A 23881-nucleotide genomic window follows, 5' to 3' on the forward strand; every position below is an offset into this window, starting at 1 on the left:
ATACGTGTTGTCCCCTGCTGTTACCTAAACACTCGCCACATCATCACTTGTGCTATTGTAACATTAATAATCCTAAGATTTGGGGTCCATTTTTGGTCTAATGTGTCTAATCACTCTACACGAAGTCATTTCTCCCCAGATACGGACGATTGTTTGCACAAATGGCCCCAATTATCCACCTCTCTGTGTACCCATGACCTTCAGCTTCTCCCATCAAGCCTGGTTTCCTGAACCTAGGCTGGCCTTGGGACAGGTTTGGGCCAATAGAATGTGGCAGAAGGAACCGTGTGCTGGTTCTGGCCTCAGCCCCAAGAGGCCTTGCACACGTCCTCCCTTGTGCGCGTGGAGCCCTGCCCAGTCTCCTTGTGAACATCACGGGCCACATGGAGAACAGGTGAGCCATCCCAGCCAAGACTATCCCAGACCAACCAGTTCACAGCCTACCAGCAGCTGACCAAAATACGTGAGTCCAGTAGAGACAAGAAGAGCTTCCAGGCTGAGCCCAGCCCAAAATTGCTCGCACACAGAATTATAAATTAAATAAATGATTGTTGTTTTAAGCTACCAAGTTTGGGGTAGTTTGTCATGCAGCAAAAACTAACTGATACATCAGATAGTTTGAGAAGAATGACCCAAGTAACCTTTGGGAGTCATATTTTGTATGTCTCCTTGTCCTCACCCATAAATTAAGGGGTCAGTTAGAGGACCTCTGGGTCCCTCCTAGCACTGCAATTTTTGAAGACAATGATTATAAACACTTACACTTGTTTGTGACCAAACTTCACAGAATTCTTTGTTGGTTGGTCCCCTTGGAACCAATCACACTGCTTCCTAATATCTGGGGACAAGTAAAAAGCATTTTCACCTAGAGGGAAATAAGAACAATACATGTTAACTGCATTTGAATCACACACAAATTAAAATTAATCTGCTAAATGAGTTAAATGGGTCACATAATAGACGGTCCATAAATAGTTGTTGAATTAATGTATTAATTCTGCCACACAAGCTAAGTCCAGTGATTTTAAGCATGAAGTGTGATGTTACCTGATCTACTAAATATCTGAAACCAGTATCTTCTATTTGGTGATAGCTGAGTGATTAGGTTAAAGGTAATATTTATTCATCACGTGGGAGAAGACATGAAAAGAAGAAAAATCAAGTTGCCTGTTGAACAAGTTCCAAGCTCTTAAGCATCAATTTATCTTCAAATCACTTTTAATATATTTCCAATGCTTTCTATAACAAACCTTTTTTTATTTTTTATTGTTTCAATATTCTGAAGACAGGTATAATGGCCCTTAGGTAAGCTCGCTAATGGACCTTTTCTTCACATTTTTTCCCTAATTCTTTAGTGGACTAGGCTTTCACACACATAAATACCATTTTCACAGACCTCAGCTTTCCCTTGAACACTGAACTTTCAGCATATACATGTTTATTTATCCTTTATAAAGCTCCCCCCTTTCCTCTTTTCCCATGCCTGCTCTGGGCTGTGCACCCATGCCAGGCTCTGGAGAGTAAACTGGTGAACCAAACACCTCCTCAGGGAGCAGCGTCTACAGGGACCCCAGACCCATAAATGAATAACCAGCCGGCCACACGAGAGGTGCCGTGCTTGTGGAAAGCACAGGGTCCAGATCCGGGCTGAGCAGGCCTTGGGAGTGAGGACATCCACGGGGAGCAGGGGCTATTGGAGCTGGGTTTTAAAGACGAATGTGGTTTGTTGCTAGAGCCAGGGGGGAGGGCGTTCTGGGGAGGGAGAGCTGCATTGGCAAGGGCCCAGAGGCACCCAAAAACATGAGTGTCCGTGGCTGCTGTGGGTTGAACTGTGTCCCCCAAAAAGATACGTTGAAGTCTTAATCCCCAGTGCCTCTGAATATGAACTTGTTTGGAAATAGGGTCATTACAGATGAAATTAAGCAGGTCAGAGTGACATCACATTGGAGGAGACTGGACCTGAATATGACTAGTGTCCTCATAAGGGGACAAGAGACACACAGTCAGAGACAGAGAGAGGAGACGGCCTTGGGACCAAAGAGGCAGGGATGGAACTGTGCCGGAAGCCAAACAACTTCCAGGAGGGCCAGCCACCTCCAGGAGTGTGGAACAGAGTCGTCCCCACAGACTTCAGAGGGGGCAGGTCCCTTCTGACACCTTGATCTCAGACTTCCAGCCCCAAGAATTAAGAGGCAAAAATTTCCTACTGCTTTAGGCACCCAGGCTGGGGTACTCTGCTGTGGCAGGCGTGGGACCTGAGGCAGTGGCAAAGCCCAGGACAACACAACTCCCTTGCAAAGCTATCCCTGGCCGCCCCGCCAGATGCACTCTCCTTTGACATGCCAGAACATCACATCTTGTATAAATAAATGTGCACTTGACCAGTGGGCTGACCTGGATTGTAAACTCTCAGGGACACTGAGAGTGCCTTATAGCTAAGAGGTGCCCAGCAAAATCTGGCTGAATGAATGAGTGAATGAGCAGTGTCATTCACTGCTGTCTCAGCACCTTAGGGTCTGGCACAGCACATGTGCTCAGTAGATATTTGCTAAACGAAGGAACAAGTCAGCACCGGCGCGCTGGTTTCTTTCCCATGCCCGTGCCCCCTGTCCCTGACAGCTAAGGGTGTGAGTTCACACACAGCCATGCGCCGCATCCCTCCATCCCGGGCAGGACTTACTGCTGACAAAAGAAGGCAGCAGCCGCCCAAAGCGCATCAGAGGCTCCTCGTTGAGCTCCGACGACTTATCCACTAGTTTGAAGAAGACGTCGTTCGGCTCGCTGGCGAAGCTGTACACCTCCTTGACGTTCACCTTCCTGCCAATGCCCAGAATCACGAAGAAGTAGCCCCTGCATTTGGCCTGCAGGATGGCTCTCCGGGCCTCCTCCAGCTGCTGCTTCTGCAGCTCGCCCGTCAGCATCAGGACCACGATCTTCAGGTCCCGCGGGTTGGGCGCGCTCTCGAAGATGTTCTCCACCGTGTATTCCACGGCGCTGCCCAAGGCGCTGGTTCCCTGCAGCTGCTTCATTCCACTGCTGAGGAATTCCACCAGCTTCTCCTTGGAGCCATAGTCGGTCAGGGAGAATTCCACCTTCACGGGCGGCTCGCTGGCATTGCCCACGGACTCATAGGGAGCCTGCTGCACAGCTGCCACCCTTGCAAAGTGCTGGGAGGCCTTGGGGTCTGGGCTCAGGTCCAGCTGTCTGATCAGGTATCCCATGTACTTCTTCATCTCGTTGAACTGGAAGAGTGTGGTGGACTCTGAGCTATCCAAGATGAAGGCCATGTCGATGTCGACGTCACTGCCCGCCGCCCTCCTGTCCCGGAAAGCAGGCCTCCAGCTGCCAAAGCCACAGGACGGGTCGATGTTGCAGATATCTAGGAGGCAGCACAGCAGCTCATTTATTCTGTGACCCTCACAGAGGGTGCCACACCTCACCCCACTGGGAGCACCAGGTAATTAAAATCGTCACAGAATATAGAAACCTCTTCCTGTCTCACTGCCATATTTTAGTTTTCATCACCTAACACTCATTAGACTAAACAAATATACAAACTAAAATCCTTGTTTGCATATGACAGTACTGGCATTTAAAAAAAAACTACTTTAGTTCTTTGCCCCTTTTGGAAGAACTGTGTTCTAGAAAAGTCACTAAAGCCAGACATTTAAATTCTGGACTCCAAGGTCAAACTTGAGCAGAGACCACCTTCTGCTTTTTTGTTTATGAAAAGCATCATTCTCTCATCTAAGAGAAGGCCCACTTTGGGGGTGGGGGACCCACTTAAATACGGAAACTCCATCCCAGCTGTGGGTGCACAGCTAGGCTTGGGGGCGAGGCTGTGTCTCTTAGCTCCATAGCTTCACCTCCCAGCATGCATGCAGTATTTATGCTGCTAAACTCAAGGCTTTATTCATCTTAATTTAACTCGTACTCTTTACACAGATCGTAATTATTCACTTTTTGCAGCAGCACCTGGGTAGATTTTCCTGTTTGAGAAAAGCCTTACCCAAGCAAATGTGACAAGTCAGGACATTCTTCAAGAAGTCAGTGAGGTCTCCCCTGGCGGGTAGGACCAGCGCGTGTCCGACCGCGGTGTTGTTGATCTGGGTTAGACAGAAGGAAATGTGTGGGAGGAGTGTGGTCAAGAATACAGTGAAGGACAAACAGAGCCAATTCAATAAAGTAAATTCCCAATAGATCAATGTTTTCTAGTTGTTGAGCCATTTGTGGTGGGGGGGGGGGGGTGCTGAGTATAACAGAAAAACGTAAATTTGTTCTGATGAGATGAGCTGGAGTTCAAATTCCACCCCTGCACTTCCTGCTTGACCTAAAGCAGAATTATTTAATCTCTGAGGGGCTCAGTTTTCCCAGCTATAAAATGGGGATAATGGTCCCTTTCTAAGAGGATCATTTGGAGGAGAAATTTAGATAATGTATGTAAAGTGCCTGGCATGTCCTCTAGCAAAAAGTGGGGCTTGAGTGTTATCATCCATTTTAACAGTAAAAATAGCTGCTAACAAATGTCGGCTCCATCCCTTTACTGCTCTCCCAGGTCTAGAAAGAGATTTCATGACAAAGCAAATAACAAATCACTTCCAATAGATTATAAAAGCCCTACCCATCACAGTGCCTGGCATACAATCAGTAATTATTGACTGCATGATTTTTCAATCTTGTTGAAACTACGACAGTAAGAAGCCCATCTGGGCCTGGGTCACTCGGCCCACACAAGGGAAGATGCACATAAATGTCCAAGAGCTTAAGGTCCAAGTTTACGACTGGATTCCCAAGTCCAGGGTTCTGTGGGTCCAAGTAGACCTGCAGTTTGGCAGAATAAACATTGAGAGATGGCGGCAGTAACTCAGCTGCCTCTTGCTGTCACAGGTGATGGCAAACCCACAGGATATCCAAGTTGGAAAGAAAGCCCTTAGGGAGCGTGTCGCCCCAGCTCATCTTTTACAGAAGAGAAACCTGAGACACAGAAGTGACATGACCATGCTATATTAAAGGGCTCAAAGCTGGAAAGGGGGAACTAGAACTGGACCCAAGACCTCCAGACTCTTGGTCACTGGGCCAGATGCTTTTCCTCCACACGCATCATCTGCAGTCCGTGAACAGAACTGAATATTAATTGATTGACTGTAACAATTGAGTGATTTATTTATTTAAGCAAGTGGCAAGGGGTCCTTGGCTTCTCCCCAGGCTGACCCTCGGACTCCAGCCTGGCTGAAGAAAGGTTCACACAGTGGTGCAGATGGGGGTGCCGGGATCACTGAGGTTTCAAGGACATCACTAAGAGACCCAAGGGCCTGCAGGGGCAGCTCTGGGAGATTCTCCTCCAGGGCTAGTTGGGGCAGAGTGGGGTGGGGTGTTAAGAGCACATGGCCCTCTGACAGGCCAGGTTTCATACTTGTTTGACACCCTCAATAATCCCAGATCTTCTTATCTGTAAGGTAAGAGTAATGATATAAACTTCCCAAACCTGTTCTGAGAATCCAATGCCAAGCACAGCATGTAAGCAGCTCAGAATAAGCCTCTGAGGCCATCTGAGATGTGCCATCACCCCAGGGAGGAGCCAGAGTGGACCCAAACTTCTGGGGACCTCATGAACAGAGCAAGCAAGTCATACTACCACCCCTGCTAGTAGACAGGAAGTGTCCACCAATGCTGGAATCTTGATCTGGCTGACAAGTAAGGAGACAGGGCTTTACCATCTGGCAAGAAACTCTACAGGTAAGGAGGGTCCTGGTGGGAATCAAGCATGGAGCTTTTGATGTCTGTCTAGTGCTGGAGCCATAAAGCTGGGCTGGTGTTGTGGTCTGGAGCTGTATGTATCCTAGGAAAAGTTCTTAAAGTGAATCCAATCCTATGGGTGTGAACCCATTGTAAGTAGGACCTTTTGGTGAGGCTACTTCAGTTTGACCCGCCTCAGACAGGATGGATCTTAGTTCTATTACTTTGGAGTCCTTTATAAATGGAATAAATACAGAGAGGGCGAGAGAAAGCCATGGGAGCAAGAAGCTGAAAGCAACGAAACCAGCAGATGCTACCACGTGCCTTATCGTGTGACAGAAGAGCCAAGGATCACCGGCAGCTGGTCATTGGGAAGAAAGCATTGCTTTGATGATGCCTTGATTTAGACATTTTCTATAAACTAATGAATCCCATTGCTTAAGCCAACCCGTTTCATGATATCTGCTTTGAGCAGCCTAGGAAACTAAAACACCTGGGAATCTGACAAGAGAAGTTCTCAGTCAGACTAGCCTCATCAGGACCTTTCAGAAACCAGGGGACCTGAAGCCGCCAAAGAGAGTGAGGCTGGGCCTGAGAACCTCCCCAGAGCCCAACACGGAGAGGGAGATGGGAGATGTCGGCCAAGCCCACAGAGCACAGACCTGCAAAGCGTTGATGAGCTGCCGGTCCTCCTGGCTCGTGAGGAACAGGGGCATGATCCCCGCATCCGAAAGCTTTAGCACAGCCTCTCTGAGCTGGGGGGACGCTCTCGTGGGCCTGTTGCTGAAGAAAATGGCCACTTTCCTCATCAGGAATCCATTCCTCACTCGCTTGAATGTGTTTCGGGCCACAAATGACATGGCGGTCTCCAGACTTGGCTGCTTGGATGTCAGAGCCACCTGGAGGTTCTTGATCCTGTCCAAGAGAGCGGACTTCTTCTTGGAGTCGGCAAAGCGGACCTCCGTGGTGACCTCGTTGTTGTAGGTGACCACGGCCACGCGGGCCCCCCGGGGGCAGTTGCTCTCAGCGATGGTCAGGTCGCCGACAATGCTCAAGAGCACGTCTCTCATCCTGCTAAACGTTTCTTGGGTGACCCCCTCGGAGGTGTCTAAAGCGACGGCCAGTTCCGTCGGGAAGACGGGACACTCCAGGGGTCCTGGGGGAAGTGGGGAGGGGACGTTCAAAGACACAGTTTACTTACATAAAAGGGATTTTTCTTTCCTCAGAAGAGAATCAAACCACTGCGATCAACTTACCATAGCAGCAAGCTATAAACGAAAGAAGGAAAACGGTGAGAGGAACGTCTACCGTGCAGAAATTTCAAATGTAAAAAAGTAAATTTGTCACGGACAACAGAAAATCAGGTACTTACGGCACTTGTCCTTGATGCTCTGGACAAGGGCACATTGCTGTAAAAGAAACAAAAGAATAACTACCAAGAGCAGACAAAAGGCGGACGAGGCAACGATTCAGCTCGGGACATACACAACTTACATCGACGGAGTCGCCTCTGTTCCCTTTGTGGCCCTGTAAAAGCAAGGGGGAAAGGCTGAGATCATGGCAGAGGCCCCGGGGGAGGAATTTCAAAGAACAGCCTCCGGCCCAAAGAAACAAGACAGAGGAAGTGCAGCGGGACTTTAGCAAACCTTGATCATTGAGAATGGCAGACTCTCATAAATTTGACTTTACTGCCCGAAGAGCAAAAAAAAAAAAAAAAAAAAAGAGGAGCCTTGGAGAACAAAAGTATTTCACCAGCAAAGCAATTTGGTTTTGCAAATGGTTCCACACCCTGAAAACTTGGAAGCTCGCTGCAAATCAATATACATCGCACCCTTAAGCTTAAGTGTAAATACCACTTCTCTGGAGAGAAAAGCCTCCCCTCACCTGCTTGCATCGTGCATCCTGTTCAAGAAGGCACAGCGAGGACTCACACAGCTCACCCCTTCACCTTCGCGGCTAAAGTGCCTCAGCTGGGTTCCACCACCGGTGGGATCCAGGGCTAAACCCACAGCAGCTCTCGGCGTCTCGTCCAAGGCATCACCGCCCAGACGTCAGGCAGACGGCTCTCGGGCCAGCGGGCGTCCTTTCATGAGGCCACTTCTGCCTGCTTGGGCTTCTGTGGTAAACGGGCTTAACCACTCCCCACTAAGCGCCTCACTCCCTCAAGCGGCCTCAGCCTTCTCCTCCCTGGATCCGATGAGCCGATCCCGTAATCCTTTCCTTCTCAGAGTGACTTTTCATCTCCAGAGTTATGTTTCCCATTCTTCTCTGAACCTCGTCAATTTCAGTGGGAAATTAAAATATGGAAACCGAGGCATTCATAATCAAGAGTCTGTCGAAGAGCTGTGTGAGGATATCCTCCTGGCTCCGGGTGGCTGCAAGACTGGTGGGTTTCAGCCAGTAACCAGGAGCTCCCTTGAGGATTTTATAGACCAGAGGAAGTGCTCTGACTTAATTTTACTACTTCTACCAGATGCAAGAAAGAGGCATTCAAATTTGCTCTCTCTTGTTTTCCCTCTACCCCAACCTCAAATAAACCTATACCAGGAACTTATAAAGGCAAATTACAATCCTGCCTAGGCTGCAGAGCATCACCTGCAACTTTTCAAAAAAGTTTCTGTTTACTCTAAAACTCCAAAATCATTTTCCCTATTGTGGGTAGCAGAAAGGAAGTGCTTAAAAAAAAATGAACAACAACAAAAATGTAGCACCCCTTCTTTATGAGGAAAGGAGAAAGTTTTCAGGGGCCATGCATCACACCACAAAGCCCCATGGCTTGGTTGGAAGAAGGAAAGTACTTACAGATGGTCCTGGGTAGCCAGGATCTCCCTTCTGTCCAACTGGCCCCGCAGGTCCTGCATTTCCCTAGAGGGGCAGAGCAAGGGTTGCTAAATAGTGGCAGAAGATGTAAAATCTCAACTCCTGCAGTGGGAAGCCAGAGTCAAGGTGACCTGGTCTAAATCTCCCCATCACCATGAGTGATTTCCCGCCTTAAAGGGAGCTCACATGTCTCCAAACTTCAAGACTACGGACATGTGACCTTGACAAAGCTGAAGTGCATCTCTTGCAGCTATGTTCTCTGGCAGGCCAAGAACCACTACAAGAACCATTAGTCAGATGGTCTGTGGGTGCACAAGAGAATCAGTAACCAGAAATTAACTAGACAACTGGGCATGTAGATAACTAACTCAATGTTTTAAAACTCTACCTGAGGAGTAAATGATCTAGTTTGATTGTCTTCGCTGATCAAATAACAGGATAATTGAGAGGCTTGTTTTCACTGTGTTTCAGGCTAAAGTTAACTGTCCACAACTTTTACCTGCATCTACAGCACAATTCAAGACTCAGTAAAACCTTGGTAGAGTAAGTCAACATCCATGAGAGAGGTTAATCCAGAACCAAGAGGACTTTATGGAAGAGTCTTATTAGCCGGGGGATGGGGAGCCCCTGGTCTCAGGCTGGCTGTCCCGTGAGCCTGGTACACTAGTGAGCAGTTTGTGGACCTCATAAATCCTCATTGCCTCACCACTGGGTAGGCATGGCTGATGGTGACAGCACAGAATTCTAACATGGCCCACTCCGAGGCTTCAACCTGGCTGGCACCAAGCTGGGGGTTGACCTTGGGGTAGTGACCCTGAAAATTGTTAGCAGAAGGGGCTGTCAGGGCCTCCCTGTGAGGGGAGCATGGCTGAAGGAGGACAGCCAGAGACTACAGCCACCAAGGTTCCATCCGCAATGCTTACGAGGGCCTGGGGATATCTACACTGTTTCTGGACCAAGGTACTGGAGCAGGAATGTTTCCTGCTCCAACCCTATCTTCCAGGTGCAAAGTAAGAACATGTCTATAAGTGCATGGTTTGAAAGACTCCCTTGGCAAAATGGCACTAGCACACTAAAAATGCTAAGAAATTACCAATAGTTTTTAGTAAAGATATTGTTTTGATGTATAATCAAACACTCATTGATGCAGGGAATCTGCCAGTTGGAAGGAAACTTGGTTCCATGCTTCTCTGAGTTGACCTGGACCTTAGGAATCCTTTCCTTCCACCTGGTACTATTCCTGGCAGGATGCAAGGAAGACAATCTTCAAGGATGCAGTGGCGCCTTCCACGGTTAGTTGCACCCCACACCGGTTCTCACATCCCCTCTACAGCCAAGGTGCAGGACACTCACCCTTCGGCCCCTGATCCCTTTGGGTCCCGGTGCTCCGTCTACCCCTGGCTCACCGGGGGTGCCCTGGGAAGAGAGCCAAGAAGCAGAACATCAAGCTCTGGAATGGGGAGGTCCAGCCAAGGGGTTCTGGGCAGCAAGCAGCTCTAGAAGGTGTCAGGATCACCTTTACCGGGGTGGTCAAACGGTTAACTTCTGTTTACTTTTCTGCTGGGCTACTAGTATATTTGGTGGCATTTCCGGATTCAGCCTTACTTTATTTAACCAATAATGAAAATAACAGTGAGATTATAGTATTTTACATTTAAAAATAATTTTATTGCAGTGCTATTTCATTTAATCCTCCTGAACACCATAAGTGTGTCTTGTCATGTCCATTTAACAGACAAGGGAGCTGGATCTTAGTGAGAAGGGAGACTTTCCTAGGGTCATCGGCTAATTAGCTGCAAACCCAAGCCTAGATCCAAGATATTCTGATTTTCACAGTCTATGGACATACCAGAATTATCATAAAACATGCTAATATTTTACCACCAGGGGAATATTTACCTTTGGTCCTGGATACCCAGGGAACCCTCTTTCTCCCTAAAAAAAGATAAATAAATGACTCAGCATATGGTTCCAAATTAAATTCATTTAAAATAAATTGATCTTGAGAAGAAAAAAATATATCTGTAGAGTCATCAAAAGGAAAAAAAATCACTACAATACAATTAAATTCACAGAAATAATTCTTCCAAAATGCAACATGTGAGAAGCTGTCCTTGGAGCCTCCTGGCCACAGGGTGTGTGTCTTCAGGAACTCTCAGCAGATACCTACTTTTTTGCCTTTTCGTCCTTCGCTGCCCACACCATCTCGTCCGTCATCACCCTAAGAATGGAAAGATGGCATTACATGGGGCACCCCTCAGTCTGCAGACATCTCTGCCCTTCTGCTGCCCTGAACCTGGGGGTCCTTGAGCCCCTGAAATGTTTCGGGAACAGGGTACAGACACAGGAACACTCCCTGCTCCTGCCCCACCCTCCAGGTGTCGATGGGAACCTGTCTGTACGTGGTGGGCTTAGAGGACCCCCTTAGCAAACCGGTGCTGGTGCACTAAATACATGAAGAAACTACTGCTAGCTTTTGGTAAAGATATTGCTTTGATGTACAACCAAATACTCCTTGAATGAGGGAATCTTAGATTTGGAAGGAATCTTTCAGGCCACCTTGACTCTACGCATCTCTAAGTGTTTGACTTCAAATAAGATCACTGGAACCGACCCCTTGAGCCCTCCTGAGTCCTAACCCAGGTCTTACCTCCTCTTCCCCTTGCCCCTTCCCTTCCTTCCATGTCATCACCTCTAGAACACTCTCCTCCCCACACGCCCTCCTCCGGTATTTCCGAACCTGTCTCTATCCCGCTCACATGTGGGGCACTCAGAACTGGACACCATGAATCATCTCAAAAGAATCAGAATGGTGTATGTTTATATAATTAATATCTCTAAAGCATGTATGGAATGTGCTAACTAGTTAATTCACATTTTTAAATGGACTTCATATGTTTTTAACATATGAACAGAAGCAGGAAGACATTTCCTTTAATGGTTTGAATAGATTTCAAAATCTGACTTTCTCCCCTCTGCTTCTGAGATTAACAGTAACAGAAATAATTTTTTTTAAACTTCAGTTATCTGGAGAAAAGTTACAAACACAAGAAAAAGTATTTAAACTTTGGGATTATAACAGATAAATCAACCGCATCCATTTATGTAGTTTACAGGTATGGTGACTCATTCTAGAACAAATCCCCAATGTGCTGTGGATTTATTTTTCCTACATCGAAATGCATTTTGTGAAATTATTGTTAGTAGCTGTTTGGAGTATTTTTAAAAAACATTTTTAAAAATGAATTATCAGGGTCATAATTTCTATTTCTAGAATGTCTCATTCAAAAGAAATTGTTTCACTCTAGAGTATAACCTTATCAAATCTAGTTCCATTTTAACCCAAAGACATTTATTTCTTTTCAAAAAAGCTCCATCGGGCCATGCTAAAAAAAATGGTTGCAGGGCCTAAAATGAAAGTGCTTGAAGCTTTAGTAAATCACCACATTCACTGATCAGGAAGATGAAGAAAGAACCATCAATGAAATGAAACTTATTTGTTGTTTACAAGCATCAGATCTCAGTGTTTTTCAATTATATCCTTGATAGGTACAAGCAGCAGAAATCAAGTCACCTCTAGCTTTTAATATTCTCTTCTCAACATTGGTGGTATTTGCTACTAAAAATCTTTTCATGCAACTTACCTTATTTAAAGTGAATTTTTAAGGTCTCTTTTCTCTCTTCTTAGAATTCTACAGAAACATTTAGTACAGTACAGTAGCATATAGCTATCAGTTTCCATCCCTGAATTTTGACGTTCAGTATCTAACAAATCCATTGCACCTTTGGTAATCTAAGATTTGTTTACAAATGTGCAAATTATTTAAAGTATAGACTATAAAGGCATTAAAAAACCTAATGAAGGTAAAATTTACATGCAATATGAAATAATTTTAATTTTGGACACTGTGCATATGTTTTTGTTCTAATAAACACAGTTGCATTAAAACAACAACAACCCCAATTTGCAAGGACAAAAAGCTGGCCCAGAGAGGGGTCCCATCTCCTCACTTCTTGAATCTTTCAGCAAAGAGTCAGAGACTACCTGGTCCCAGAACACACTGTGATCTTACCGTCTCCCCACGGGGGCCGCCGCTCCCGGCTCCTCCTTTTGGTCCTGGTAATCCAGGATCACCCTAGACAAGAGAAGCAGGGCTGAGAGAACCGGGGGTCTAAGACCCATTTAAAATGTGATTTCAAGTGCTGCTTCCATCCGAGGTGAGGTCACTGGCAGGGCTGCCTCGAGCCACCAAGGCTCCCCTTTTAGGGTTTGGTAGAATGAGTTTTAAAATATCAACATTCATGTGTGACTCCTGGAAAAGAATCTAGGAAATTTTGTGTTTGTTCTTTGCATCAGCATGGCTAGGACACTGGCTGAAGGGGAAGAGAGAATGGGGGAAAGAGGGCATGAAATGGTGGGCACTGAAATCAGCGATTAAACCCTCAACATCACCGAGGCAAAAGGATGGTTTGGATGACTCCGGGGATGAATCTGAACCTGGCATCATGGGACTGAGAACATCTTCTCGACCAAAAGGAGGATGCAAAATGAAATGAAATAAAGCTTCAGTGGCTGAGAGATTTCAAATGGAGTTGAGAAGTCACTCTGGTGGACAATCTTACACACTATATAGATAACATCTTTTAGGTTTTAATGTATTGAAATAGCTAGAAGTAAATATCTGAAACTGTCAAACTCCAACCCAGTAGTCTGGACTCCTGAAGACAATTGTATAATAATGTAGCTTACAAGGGGTGACAGTGTGATTGTGAAAACCTTGTGGATTGCACTCCCTTTATCTATATGGATGGATGAGTAGAAAAATGGGGACAAAAACTAAATGAAAAATAGGGTGGGATGGGGGGGATGATTTGGGTGTTCTTTTTTATTTTTATGTTTTTATTCTTATTCTGATTCTTTCTGGTGTAAGGAAAATGTTCAGAAATAGATTGGGGTGATGAATGCACAACTATAAGACGGTACTGTGAGCAGTTGATTGTACATCATGGATGATTGTATGGTATGTGAATGCATCTCAATAAAACTGAATTTAAAACAAAAAAAAAAGATGGTTTGGGGGCCCATGAACACATTTCTTTTGCTGAGGAAATATTTAAACAAAGATCAAAGGCAGCATTTGTCATATGTTTGTTGTTTTCACTACTACAAACGTTCCCTAGTCTTAAACAATATGGTTTACCAAAAGGGACCTCCAAAAGGCCTTGTATGCTAAGCATACTTCTTAAGAAGACAATTTGAAATATGCTCTTTTCAGATTTGTTATGAAAAAAAACTGTAGTTTTATAGAAGGCAGCTTCTCAGGCAGCTTCCTGTCTCAACAAACAGCAGATTCTCAACACACTTGCTGTTATCCAAAATAATTGGAGTCTGGGTGTCTTGGATATCTGAGCATGGTCAGCAGGGCTGTTTCATGTGCACTGCCAATATTTTTTAAATGTGTGTTCAACACACTCAGAAACTGGGCTAAAGGCCACCAGACAGCTCTGAAGGCCCAGACGGCGCTCTGGCCATCCCAGCAAGTGGATCAGATAATCCACCAGCTGATGGAATGTTCTGGCAATGAGAATGCCGACCCGCTGAGCCCCAGCCGTGCATCCCCCATTGTGGGGAAGCTGGTCCTGCTGCAGAGCTGGCATCAACAGGGGAGGCTGGGGTGGGAAAGCCAGTGGTGAGGAGAAGGGGTGTCGACACGAAGCCAGCGGAGAGTGGTGAGGAGAAGGCAGAAGCAAGCATGGCATCTAGCAGGTACCTGTCCTGAGCAAGTGAGTTCAACCTTTCTCAACGAACCTTTCTTCCCAGGGGGCCAGTCCTGCCGCGTTCTCCTGGAGCACCAGCCGTGCCTCCGCTTCCCTGGGGGAGAGGGGAAGAGGCTGTCAGGGAAACATTCCACCACCTGGAAAAAGCATCTCTGGAGGCTGCCTCTTCCCCTGCATAGAGATCAGAGCCCCTGGGGGAGGCACCCGTCCTCCCTCCAGGTCCCCAGCACCCTGGACCTCACAAGTGCTATGGACTCAAACACAGACACGTGTGGACATGGCTTTGTAAACCTGTGAGGTACTGTGCAGATTTAAAATATTAGTATCACCTCCCGGCACTGGTTTTCACAAACCAAGGCATATTGCAGATATTAGATGACAGGCACCCAGAGTTCATGTGACTTTGTTTCCCCTCTCTTTCCTACCCCTCACAATAAGCACCTGATGTATACTGGTAAATAAACATGTGCTGAATGGATCAAACAATCTGTGAATGAAAATAACTCTTACGGGGTTGTGCAGCATTTGTGGCCCAGAAATGGCCCTAACAAGTCACAAAGAATAGACAGTGGGAAAGTACAAATTAATAAATGGTTCTGGGGCTATTGGTTAACTATTTGAATAGCTTTGGACCTAAACATTCTGAAATTCTTGATTAATGAGAAGTTAAATAAATGCTTTAAAAAACAAACTCTTTAAAACTGGATATTTATGACAGCTCAAGATGGGGATGATTTTCTAAGCAAGCCTTTCTGCTCTGATTGTAAAATAGTTTTGTGCATTTATGTAGCCACAGGCCAGATCGTTGCCAATTGATTCATCATTACTATTTTCTTGTAACAAGTGATAGGATGGCTCCCTCAATACCGTATCAGATGAGAGAGAAACCAGAATTCATCAGGCTACAGCTCCTGATCCCCAGCTCAGCAGTGACATGTTTCTGCTTGTTCATAGCTAACTGCTGAGACATATGTTGATGTCTGAGGTCATGGCAAGCTTAAAGAACATCTTCAGTGCTGAACTTGAGGACAAGGAACACCCTACACAAAACACCTAACCCCAGGGCTATCTCTAGGGCCAGTTATGACATACCTCAGCATAATCTAAGAATTTTAGTAGCTATAACGAGGCCTTGCATGGTTCCATCCTAAGACTTCTGATAGGAGGCACTTCCTTCCCTGCTTACCCCCCGCTGACCTACATTTGGAGGGAGCAAAACTGAGACTTCAAAGTCCCCAGAAAACCAAGAATCGGGGTCTGTTAGCAAAACACCGTGAGACTGAGGTTGGACCCAGGGTCCGTGTCACCAAAGAGCAGGGCCACGGGGACGGTCTGCCCACAGTAAGGTCATCCGGGACCCTCCGCCCCTCGGGCCACGTGCCGGTCTGTTTAGCTCAGAGGTGCGGGCGGAGGAGGGGGACTCACCCGAGGCCCGGGGATGCCTTGCTCACCAATCAGCCCTGGAGGACCCGTGGGGCCGGGGGCGCCCTGGAGAGGGAAGAGGCGACATCAGAGCTGTGCTCGGGCGAGACGCGTCCACAGAGCGCAAAGCCTCGCTTCTGCCATCCACGGAGGACAGCAGGAGCACGTCCCCGCTCTCCCCGCTGCAGGACCCACCGCCTCAGTCCACGCCGTGAACGGGAAAGTTAGTTTACAAAAATACAGGGAACAGGAGTTCAACCAAGTCCTTGTACACAAATGTGCATAGCGGCATTATTCACAATAGTCAGAGGTGAAAACAAGCCAAACGTCCATCGACAGAGGAACAGATAAACAGAAAGTGGGGTATCCTGCAATGGAATATTAGTCAGCTGTAAGAAGGAAGGAAATTCTGATAAATGCTACAACATACAACATAGATGAACTTCAGAAACATTACACCAGGAAAAACAAGCTAAACACAGAAGGAAATGCATGTACAATTCCATTTACATGAAATATCCAGAAAATGTAAACCCAGAGAGACAGAAAACCAAAGGCTAGTGGGAGAGGGAGGGAGAGTGACTGCTTAGTGGGTAGGAGGTCAGCTTTGGGACTAGATAGAGGTGGCAGCTGCATCACATGCACTAAATACCACTGTACCGTCCACTTTAAAACAGCTCACTGTATGCTCTGTGAATTTCATATCAATTTTTAAAAAACGCACGACATCACCTGGAAAATATCCCAAGGCATGCAAGCGCACAGGGGTACTGACCTGTGACCCCCTGGTCCCCTGTTCTCCCACAAAGCCCGGCTGGCCTGGATTTCCTCTGTTGCCCTGGAAGCGAGAGAAGGTGCAGGGAGGGGTCAGCAGGCTTCATATCACCATCAGCTCTTGGTGCTACAACCGTTTCTGGACCAGGGAAACAGGTGAAAGGAAGCTCGGAGAGGTGGGGACAGGTGATCGACACAACTCCCTCAGGGGAGACATTTGAGAGCATGGAACCAGTCATTACTTTGTGCTCTGACATTTGCTTCCCACTTTGGCATCACCTTTTTTTTTAGGACGGCTTTACGGATATTTTAGCCCCAATCCTCTCTTCCACGGGTGGGAAGATGGAGTTGCCAAGAGGTTGTGACTTGGTGTTGATGAGACACCTGCCCAGGACCCTGCATCCTCAAGCAATGTGCCCCAGTTCTCCCCTCGTGCCTGCCTTTAACCATTTTCCCAAGTCTATGGAGAACAAGTTAAATTGGCAAAGATGGTAGAAAAGGTGGTGGCTGCTGTCTGAGCTACGAGAACCTCGATAGCCTAAGGAGAGGGTGTTTTAACACGTACGGTCCGAACGGCACCTGGGTTTTCTGTATAACACCCTCGCGTGAACACACAGCAAGTTCCATGTGATGACAATGAAGAGGTGCTGGCCTTAGAGGCTTACCTTAGCTCCTGCTGGTCCCCTCCGGCCGAAGCCACCCTGCAGAAGAAGTGACACAAACCGTGAGGGGGAGATGGGGCCCTGGGGGCCAAGGGTGGGGTGCTGGTTTCTGCAGCTTCACCTGCGCGCCTGTACACCTGCTCAGAGGACCTGAGCCGAGCGCCCACTGTGTGGCTCGTCAGCCTGCAGACACCCGCATGAGAAGGCACCCATACCCCTCCTGCCCTCAGTCCCTGGAGAATCCTGGCCCCCACGCTGCCTCTGCGATCACCCAAATGAAAGATGCGAGAATGATTTCAGACCTGCCAAGCAAAATGACGATTTCTCCTGGCTGTGCAATCCCACCCGATTTCAAAAAAGGAATGTGAAACAAGAATGTCAAACCTATTTTTCTTCCATTTTCCTAACCATTGTCAGAAGGAAACCCAATAATTATCATGGGAGTTCCAAACTTTCCAAGTTGCCCTGGCCAAATACAACACATACTCAGTTAAGAAAAGTATCCAAAATGCACATATGTGAACCTTAAGACCCAATGTCCTGAGGTTGGACTCATGACTTGGCAACATCTTCCTTGGTGCTCCACAGGTGACCCTGAGTTCAAACAAAGGTGGGCTCGCTGCACGAGCAATCCATTAATTCCCACTCGGTGCTTCTTTCCTGCGTGGTGGAAAGTTTGGGGAGGGAATGCGAGAATGTCTGGGTATGTCTTTCCAAGGTCAGGAGCTGGCCATTCCAGGACAGTAACAGGCTGCCTCTATTATGGGGCTGGGTCCTTCTTCTGCAGCAACTCAAGGACCAGGCTCTCTGCCCCCCAGGGACCAGCCCAGGGATCTTCTGGGGTGACCACGTCATCGTTCTTCACTGCAGTGACCACCTCCTTCCATGGATCCCACGTGGACAAGTGGGGGCACCCCGTCCCATGCAGAGTAAATCTCGCCTGGCCCCAGCTCCTCCGGAAGGAGACATCCTGGAGCACTGTCAGAGTCTACCAGTGCTCAGTAGTTCCCGGCTCATGAGCCCGTGGAGGCTCCGAAGGACGATGTAAAGAGTACACAGTCCGGTGGGAGGGTCAGACTTCATCTTGGCATGAACCTGGACCACTGGGGTCCTGAGGGAAGGGGTAGAAGGCCACACCCCCTCCTCACCCTGCTCAGAGAGCTCGTAACTGCACTGAATTCAAGCCCAAATTTCTACCCTGTGCACAGAATGGAAACGAGTTATATGCACCACTATATTTTAAGTCATTTCCCCAAAAACAAGGTTTGACTCGGTTCATGAGCTGAGTTGAAATAGCTCATGGTAACAATTGGTATTTCCTCATTTTTTTCATTTTACAGCTCAAGATCATTATTCAAAAATAATGCTCACATCTTTTGGAATCGCATTTTAAAAATTTAAAAATTTAGGCTTTCTTCTGAAAATTCTGTCCATGGCATATCATTCCTTTTAAAAGGAATTACTTCTGAGTGCATTCGCTCTGACTGCACAGCTGGTGATGCCCCAGTCACCCCACTGCCACACGGGAAGTGGCCAGAGCTCCCAGTTCTTGACTGAACAGGCCCAGTTGACTGCTTTTGTGCTCGGCTAGTTTCAGAGCAGAGACCTGTCCGAGGCATCCACCAGCATCCTGAAACTTCCGGAGTATTTACAGACTCCCAGGCCTCAGCTTCCTCAGGCAGGCTCCATCTCCTCCCCACCCTCAGGCCCAAGTTCTCTGTGTCCTGGTTCTGGAAGCTTCCAAATGGCATCATCAAGATCATTTACATCACTTTGGCTTTAGCATTTCTTCAACAAGTCTCAAAGATTAGGCATGCAGTGAGCTTGTCTGCAACAGACATTTCCAAAATGTCTTGAAAAAGCAATTTCAACATGCAATAAACTAGAAAAGTGAATCTAGTTTCATTGAATGAGTTTCAATAGCACAAAAAAAATGGAACAATTATAAAATGACCACAGATATACAACCCCCCAGCCTTCTTGCCCCATATGCCCTCACTCCCCTGGTATTTCCATTGGGATTTTGAAAACATTTAGTGGAATAAAACCTAGCCAAACATTCGAAAGCAGCAAAGATGTTATGTTTAAAAATCATTTCGTTCTGTTTTTTTTGCAGAACAGGATTGGGGGAGGGAGAAGGAATGGAAAACAGGGTAAATTACAAGAATAAAAAATTTATACAAGTAGCAAGATACAGGTGACAATGGTTCAGAAATGCCATTAAGTTCCCTACATTCAGAGTTGCTGAGCCACCCTGGCAGATTTATGGGGTTCTTGCTGATTCCACCTGAGAGCCCCCCAACACCCAAAAAGGCACTCACATCCTTCCCAGCTTCTCCAGGGCCTCCAGATACTCCATCTCTCCCAGGGAGACCCTGATGTGAGGGGAAAAAATTGACGTTAAAATTCTCATCCACAGAAAAGAATGTCTTAATCTGGGATATTGCATAGACGCTACCGGAAATTGACCAACATGCAAAGAGAGGTCACATCAGAATCAGCATCCAGAGCCTGTCACGTGGGGATGCTCCCGTTTTCAGCACACTCACACCCTGACACGCCTTTGGCTCGACAGGCATTCGCTGTAAATATCTAAGGCCTCACACTCTGCCGAGAAGGTGGCCCCATTTGGTAGCGACAGCTTTGGTCCCCGTTGGAGACGTCCCTCACGCCCACACCCAGACCCGCTTCACTGAAGCCCTGTGCCCCCAACCTTGTGTTACTCGACAGGGGTCAAGGCCAGTTCCATGGCCTCTCTGAGTGACGATAAGCCAACACGGGTTTTGTTTCTTTGCCCCTCCACACAGGCGATTCTCGGAACAAGGGAGAACTCACCATGGGGCCAATTTCCCCGGCTTCTCCTTTGGGTCCTCTTTGCTGGCTGTCCCGTCCCGACTCACCCTGAAATCAAGAACACAGATCAGGGAAATGAGCCACCTGTGCCAGGAAAGCTGCCACCGCCTGCACTGGGTGGTCAGCGTGACCATACAAACATAGGGCTCCCAGGGGACAGCCCTCCAGCCGCATCCATCTGGATAACAGCCATCCAACTCGACACAGGGTCAGCAAACCACTCAGAGCCCCAAACGGGGGACACTGGTCCATCTTTTCCAGGAAGAGGACCCCTCTGCTGCCAACCCTGGGCAATGGCTCCCTCTTGCCTTGTCCTGAGCCATAGGCATGGAATGGCCTGGAGGAAACGAGGCTGCCCGTGATGGTCCCTAACTTGAAAGTTTTACAGAGCCATGGACGGAAAAAAAAAACTCTTCTCTTTTCCAAAGGCAGATCTGAAGTGTGCTGAGATCACATTTTGGAGAAGCATTTTAGGTCTACATACAATAGACCCTGCAAACACTCATCTTGGCAGCTGGAGAATGAGTTCATCCCTAGCAATCCCGAGATTGCAGAAGAAGATGGACCACACATTTACCGACAAGTTTCAAGCAATTTCAAAAGTAAAATATTTCCTTTGCTCCCCCTTGCTCCCCACAGCCCTCCCCTCCCCCACTGAGGCAAGTCTAAGATTGTTGATAAGGAGATGGTCCTTACAGGGTCGCCTCGGATTCCAACGTCTCCCCTTTCTCCTCTGTCTCCTTTGGGTCCTTTGTCACCCTAATAAAGAACAAAAGGTGAGGAGGCCAGAGATTAGCTATGGTTTCAAATTTGCATTTCACTCTCAAAATCATGTTCTTCAATTCATAAATCTTAAACATAATTTTGTATACCATTTACTCACTTGCCATGATGATAAAATCAGTTCCAGATATTTCTGACTTACTAGTCAACCCACAAATATTTACTGACATCCCACTCTGTACCAGCCTCTGGGATTTATTTATAGTGAAACAACCTCAGTCCCTGCCCTATGGGATGTACCATCTAAACAAGAAAATGTAATGATTCTAAGCTGACCCGGGACTAGGGGATGCTGGGGGTTGGGACAGGGTGACAGTCAGGGAAGGCTGCCTGGAGGAAGTGGGCTTAATACACAGGAATAAAGGAATCAGACAGTCCTTAAAATGAATGTTTATTTTTTTTCCATAGTAGTAACACTGGAAAAACACCTACCCGTCTTCCAGGACTTCCTTTCTCTCCAGAAGAACCAGCCAATCCTTTGTCTCCCTGCCAAGACCAATGACAAAATCTTACTCCTGGCACAACTGCCACAGGGGACTCAGGGGTTGGTCACTGGAAAAATCAGAACTCAAAGCAGTTTGGACCAAGAGTGAAAATTGCTTACATCTTCACCGTCAAGACCGTCCAGCCCGATTTCTCCTAATTCACCCTGTGGGGGAGGAAGACACACAGATGAGCACAGAAAAACATTCCAGCAAATATTGCATTAAAAAGAAAGAGAGAGAAGGGGGAGAGGGAGGGAGGAAAGGGGAGGGAGGGAGGGAGGACAGGAGGGAGGAAGGAAGGAAGGAAGGGAGGGAGGGAGGGAGGAAGGAAGGAAGGAAGGAAGACTTGAATACCTTCTCTCCTGGGAATCCGCGAGAGCCCTGGAAAGAACAGGAAAGGGGAAGCCATCAGCTCCCTTTCTGCAGGGCTACCACTCAGGGGCAGACGAGGACAAGGCCTTTTCCCCCCTCCAGCCCCAATTTTATTGCCATCGTGTCTGAAACGTCAACACTTCAGTATTAGAAATGCATCTGCCTGGCTCCCTCTCTCCCCGTCTAAATTGCCTGGAACTGAGCACTCAGGTGGTCTGGGCTCCCTGGACATCCCAGAGGGGAGAAAGGGCATGAGAGGTGGGCCCTACAAGCCAGGGAAAGAGGCTCCAAAGGCCAACAAAGGTGGGTTCTGTCGACTTCATGACTTGCGTCATGATGGACCTTCCTTTCAGCATCTGCTTTCATTTGCATCAGCAAACAAAGGCAGGCAAAGTGCTTCAGCTCTTGAATCCAAGCGTTTCCTATCAAAGAACCTCCCAAAGCTTTCCACCTACTCCTCGTAGGCTCCCTCTCCGCCCTGGCCCCAAATTCTCTCCTCGTGAGCATTCCCTGGCCACTTCACGCTTCCACAGAAAACTCCTCGTCCGCTCCCAGGCTCCCTTCCAGCTGTGGGCCTTGCAGCTGAACCAGCCTGTCCCCGAGGTGCCTTCCGAGAAGCGGCCGCCGGGAGCCGAAGGCTGGGGTCACAGCAGCCAGTGGGCAGCGCTCCCCTCCCAGGACCCACACAGGCCTCTGGCACCGCCCCCGGGGCAGGATGCTGCGGGCCCCTCCCCAAACTCAGGGTAGCCCGTACCCCCGGGTACCTTGGTCCCTCTCTGGCCGGGGCAGCCCTGGAAACCTTGAGTGCCGTTCACGCCAGGAGGGCCTCGTTCACCCTGTCGTGAGAAACAAAGGCGTTGGCAAGGTGGAGCTGCTCGTTACACGCGCTCCACTGACAGTCTGCATCGCTGCGAGAGGCACGTGACAGAGAGCAGAGTCCCTGGCACGGAACATGATCAGCCGATGGGCCAGGCGGCGCCTCTCAGGGCCCCTGCCCACCCCAGGCCTGTGACAGCAGCCCCCACGCTAGACCTGGCCTTGAACCTGGGGTGTGGGGAGGGCATGGGCCTGAGGGGCCTCGGCATGGTCCCTGGTTTCCCCAGCTTTCCAGCGGGGCCCAGAACCAGTCCCTACACCAGGCACAGACATTGGGGCACTGCCAACCTCACCTAACTCCTGGGAGTCCCTTGACCCCCACCCCAGGGCTGACCTTTATCTTATGTCTCAAGACCATCTCTCAGGTCTGTCCCAGGCACTGGGATCTGCTGCTAGTGTCTAACCCTACCACTCTCAACTGACCCCAAGGCCACCCATGACCCCATCCAGTCTCCTGAAGGTCATACCCTCTGTACTCTGTACTCCTGCCCCCCACCTCCCCACCCCCACCCCCAGCTTCAGCTCACTCCCACTCCTGCTTGGAAGTCTTCATTTAGCAGAGACTCTGGGTATGTGACATAATGAAGGGCTCTCTGTCTTAGAAACCATTAATCTCTACCTCTGGAAACGAATAGCAAAAAAACCCTGCACCTTATATTCATATTTGTCACGCTGATTATCGTACTATTTTCCATAATGTAGAAATCTGAGCAAAATTAGGGATGTTGGAAATTAATATTTCTCCCAATGGGAAAATCAATGCAAACTGAACAGATTATGAATTCTACAATTTAGTCCCAACATATGAAGGACAAGGAGGGAACAGAAAGTTAATAAGCGAAACAGCTTGTACTTACCGGTCCACCCTCATCACCAGGGTAGCCTCGGTAGCCGTCTTCTCCAGAAATGCCCTAAATGCAAATGAAATTCCTTCATTAAACACTGTCATCTTCTTTGTTCTATATTTAAATATCTCCATGCTCCCCTTCATTTGGTAAAGTAGTGCTAAAATTTATCATGGCTTTGTTTCCTAGAACTTCACAGTTTCCCACGCACTACTTCAGTGTTTTGATTCTTTCCATCTAATGCTTTCTCTACCAGGAAAGACTGTCGGAGCTTCCCACCAACTCAGGCAAACACTGTGGATGGAGCCCGGCCTCGGGCATGGAGGTTGCCAGTGTACGACACCTGCTGTTTTAGCGTCATGTGAGGAAATGAAGAACCTCTGTGTTAAAGGAAGGGGTACACATCCCATGGAAAGGGGGTACACAGCAGACAGTGGGACCTGCCTCGGAGCAGTGAGGTTCTGGTCCTCAGGTC

The 23881-nt window shown here is 47.8% G+C and overlaps 1 protein-coding gene across 5 annotated transcripts in view; it reads right to left on the reverse strand.

Moving 5' to 3' along the window:
* The window catches only part of COL6A3 (collagen type VI alpha 3 chain), an 87271-nt gene that overhangs the window by 15862 nt on the left and 47528 nt on the right, over positions 1 to 23881 (reverse strand). For all 5 annotated transcript variants that reach the window (XM_037849571.1, XM_037849570.1, XM_037849569.1 and 2 more), the window contains 24 exons: positions 23419 to 23472; positions 22450 to 22521; positions 21668 to 21694; positions 21433 to 21477; positions 21261 to 21314; positions 20742 to 20804; positions 20028 to 20093; positions 19514 to 19567; positions 17196 to 17231; positions 16532 to 16594; positions 15760 to 15822; positions 14366 to 14428; positions 12630 to 12692; positions 10727 to 10777; positions 10456 to 10491; positions 9910 to 9972; positions 8539 to 8601; positions 7231 to 7263; positions 7109 to 7145; positions 6993 to 7004; positions 6399 to 6892; positions 4010 to 4106; positions 2681 to 3379; positions 763 to 865 (listed from right to left, as the gene is read on the reverse strand). In XM_037849571.1, coding sequence (XP_037705499.1) covers positions 763 to 865; positions 2681 to 3379; positions 4010 to 4106; positions 6399 to 6892; positions 6993 to 7004; positions 7109 to 7145; positions 7231 to 7263; positions 8539 to 8601; positions 9910 to 9972; positions 10456 to 10491; positions 10727 to 10777; positions 12630 to 12692; positions 14366 to 14428; positions 15760 to 15822; positions 16532 to 16594; positions 17196 to 17231; positions 19514 to 19567; positions 20028 to 20093; positions 20742 to 20804; positions 21261 to 21314; positions 21433 to 21477; positions 21668 to 21694; positions 22450 to 22521; positions 23419 to 23472 — 2411 coding nt within the window. The remainder of the gene's footprint in view (positions 1 to 762; positions 866 to 2680; positions 3380 to 4009; positions 4107 to 6398; positions 6893 to 6992; positions 7005 to 7108; positions 7146 to 7230; positions 7264 to 8538; positions 8602 to 9909; positions 9973 to 10455; positions 10492 to 10726; positions 10778 to 12629; positions 12693 to 14365; positions 14429 to 15759; positions 15823 to 16531; positions 16595 to 17195; positions 17232 to 19513; positions 19568 to 20027; positions 20094 to 20741; positions 20805 to 21260; positions 21315 to 21432; positions 21478 to 21667; positions 21695 to 22449; positions 22522 to 23418; positions 23473 to 23881) is intronic.

The sequence above is a fragment of the Choloepus didactylus genome, chromosome 9 (assembly GCF_015220235.1).
Source record: "Choloepus didactylus isolate mChoDid1 chromosome 9, mChoDid1.pri, whole genome shotgun sequence".
Classification (NCBI taxonomy): Eukaryota; Metazoa; Chordata; class Mammalia; order Pilosa; family Megalonychidae; genus Choloepus; species Choloepus didactylus.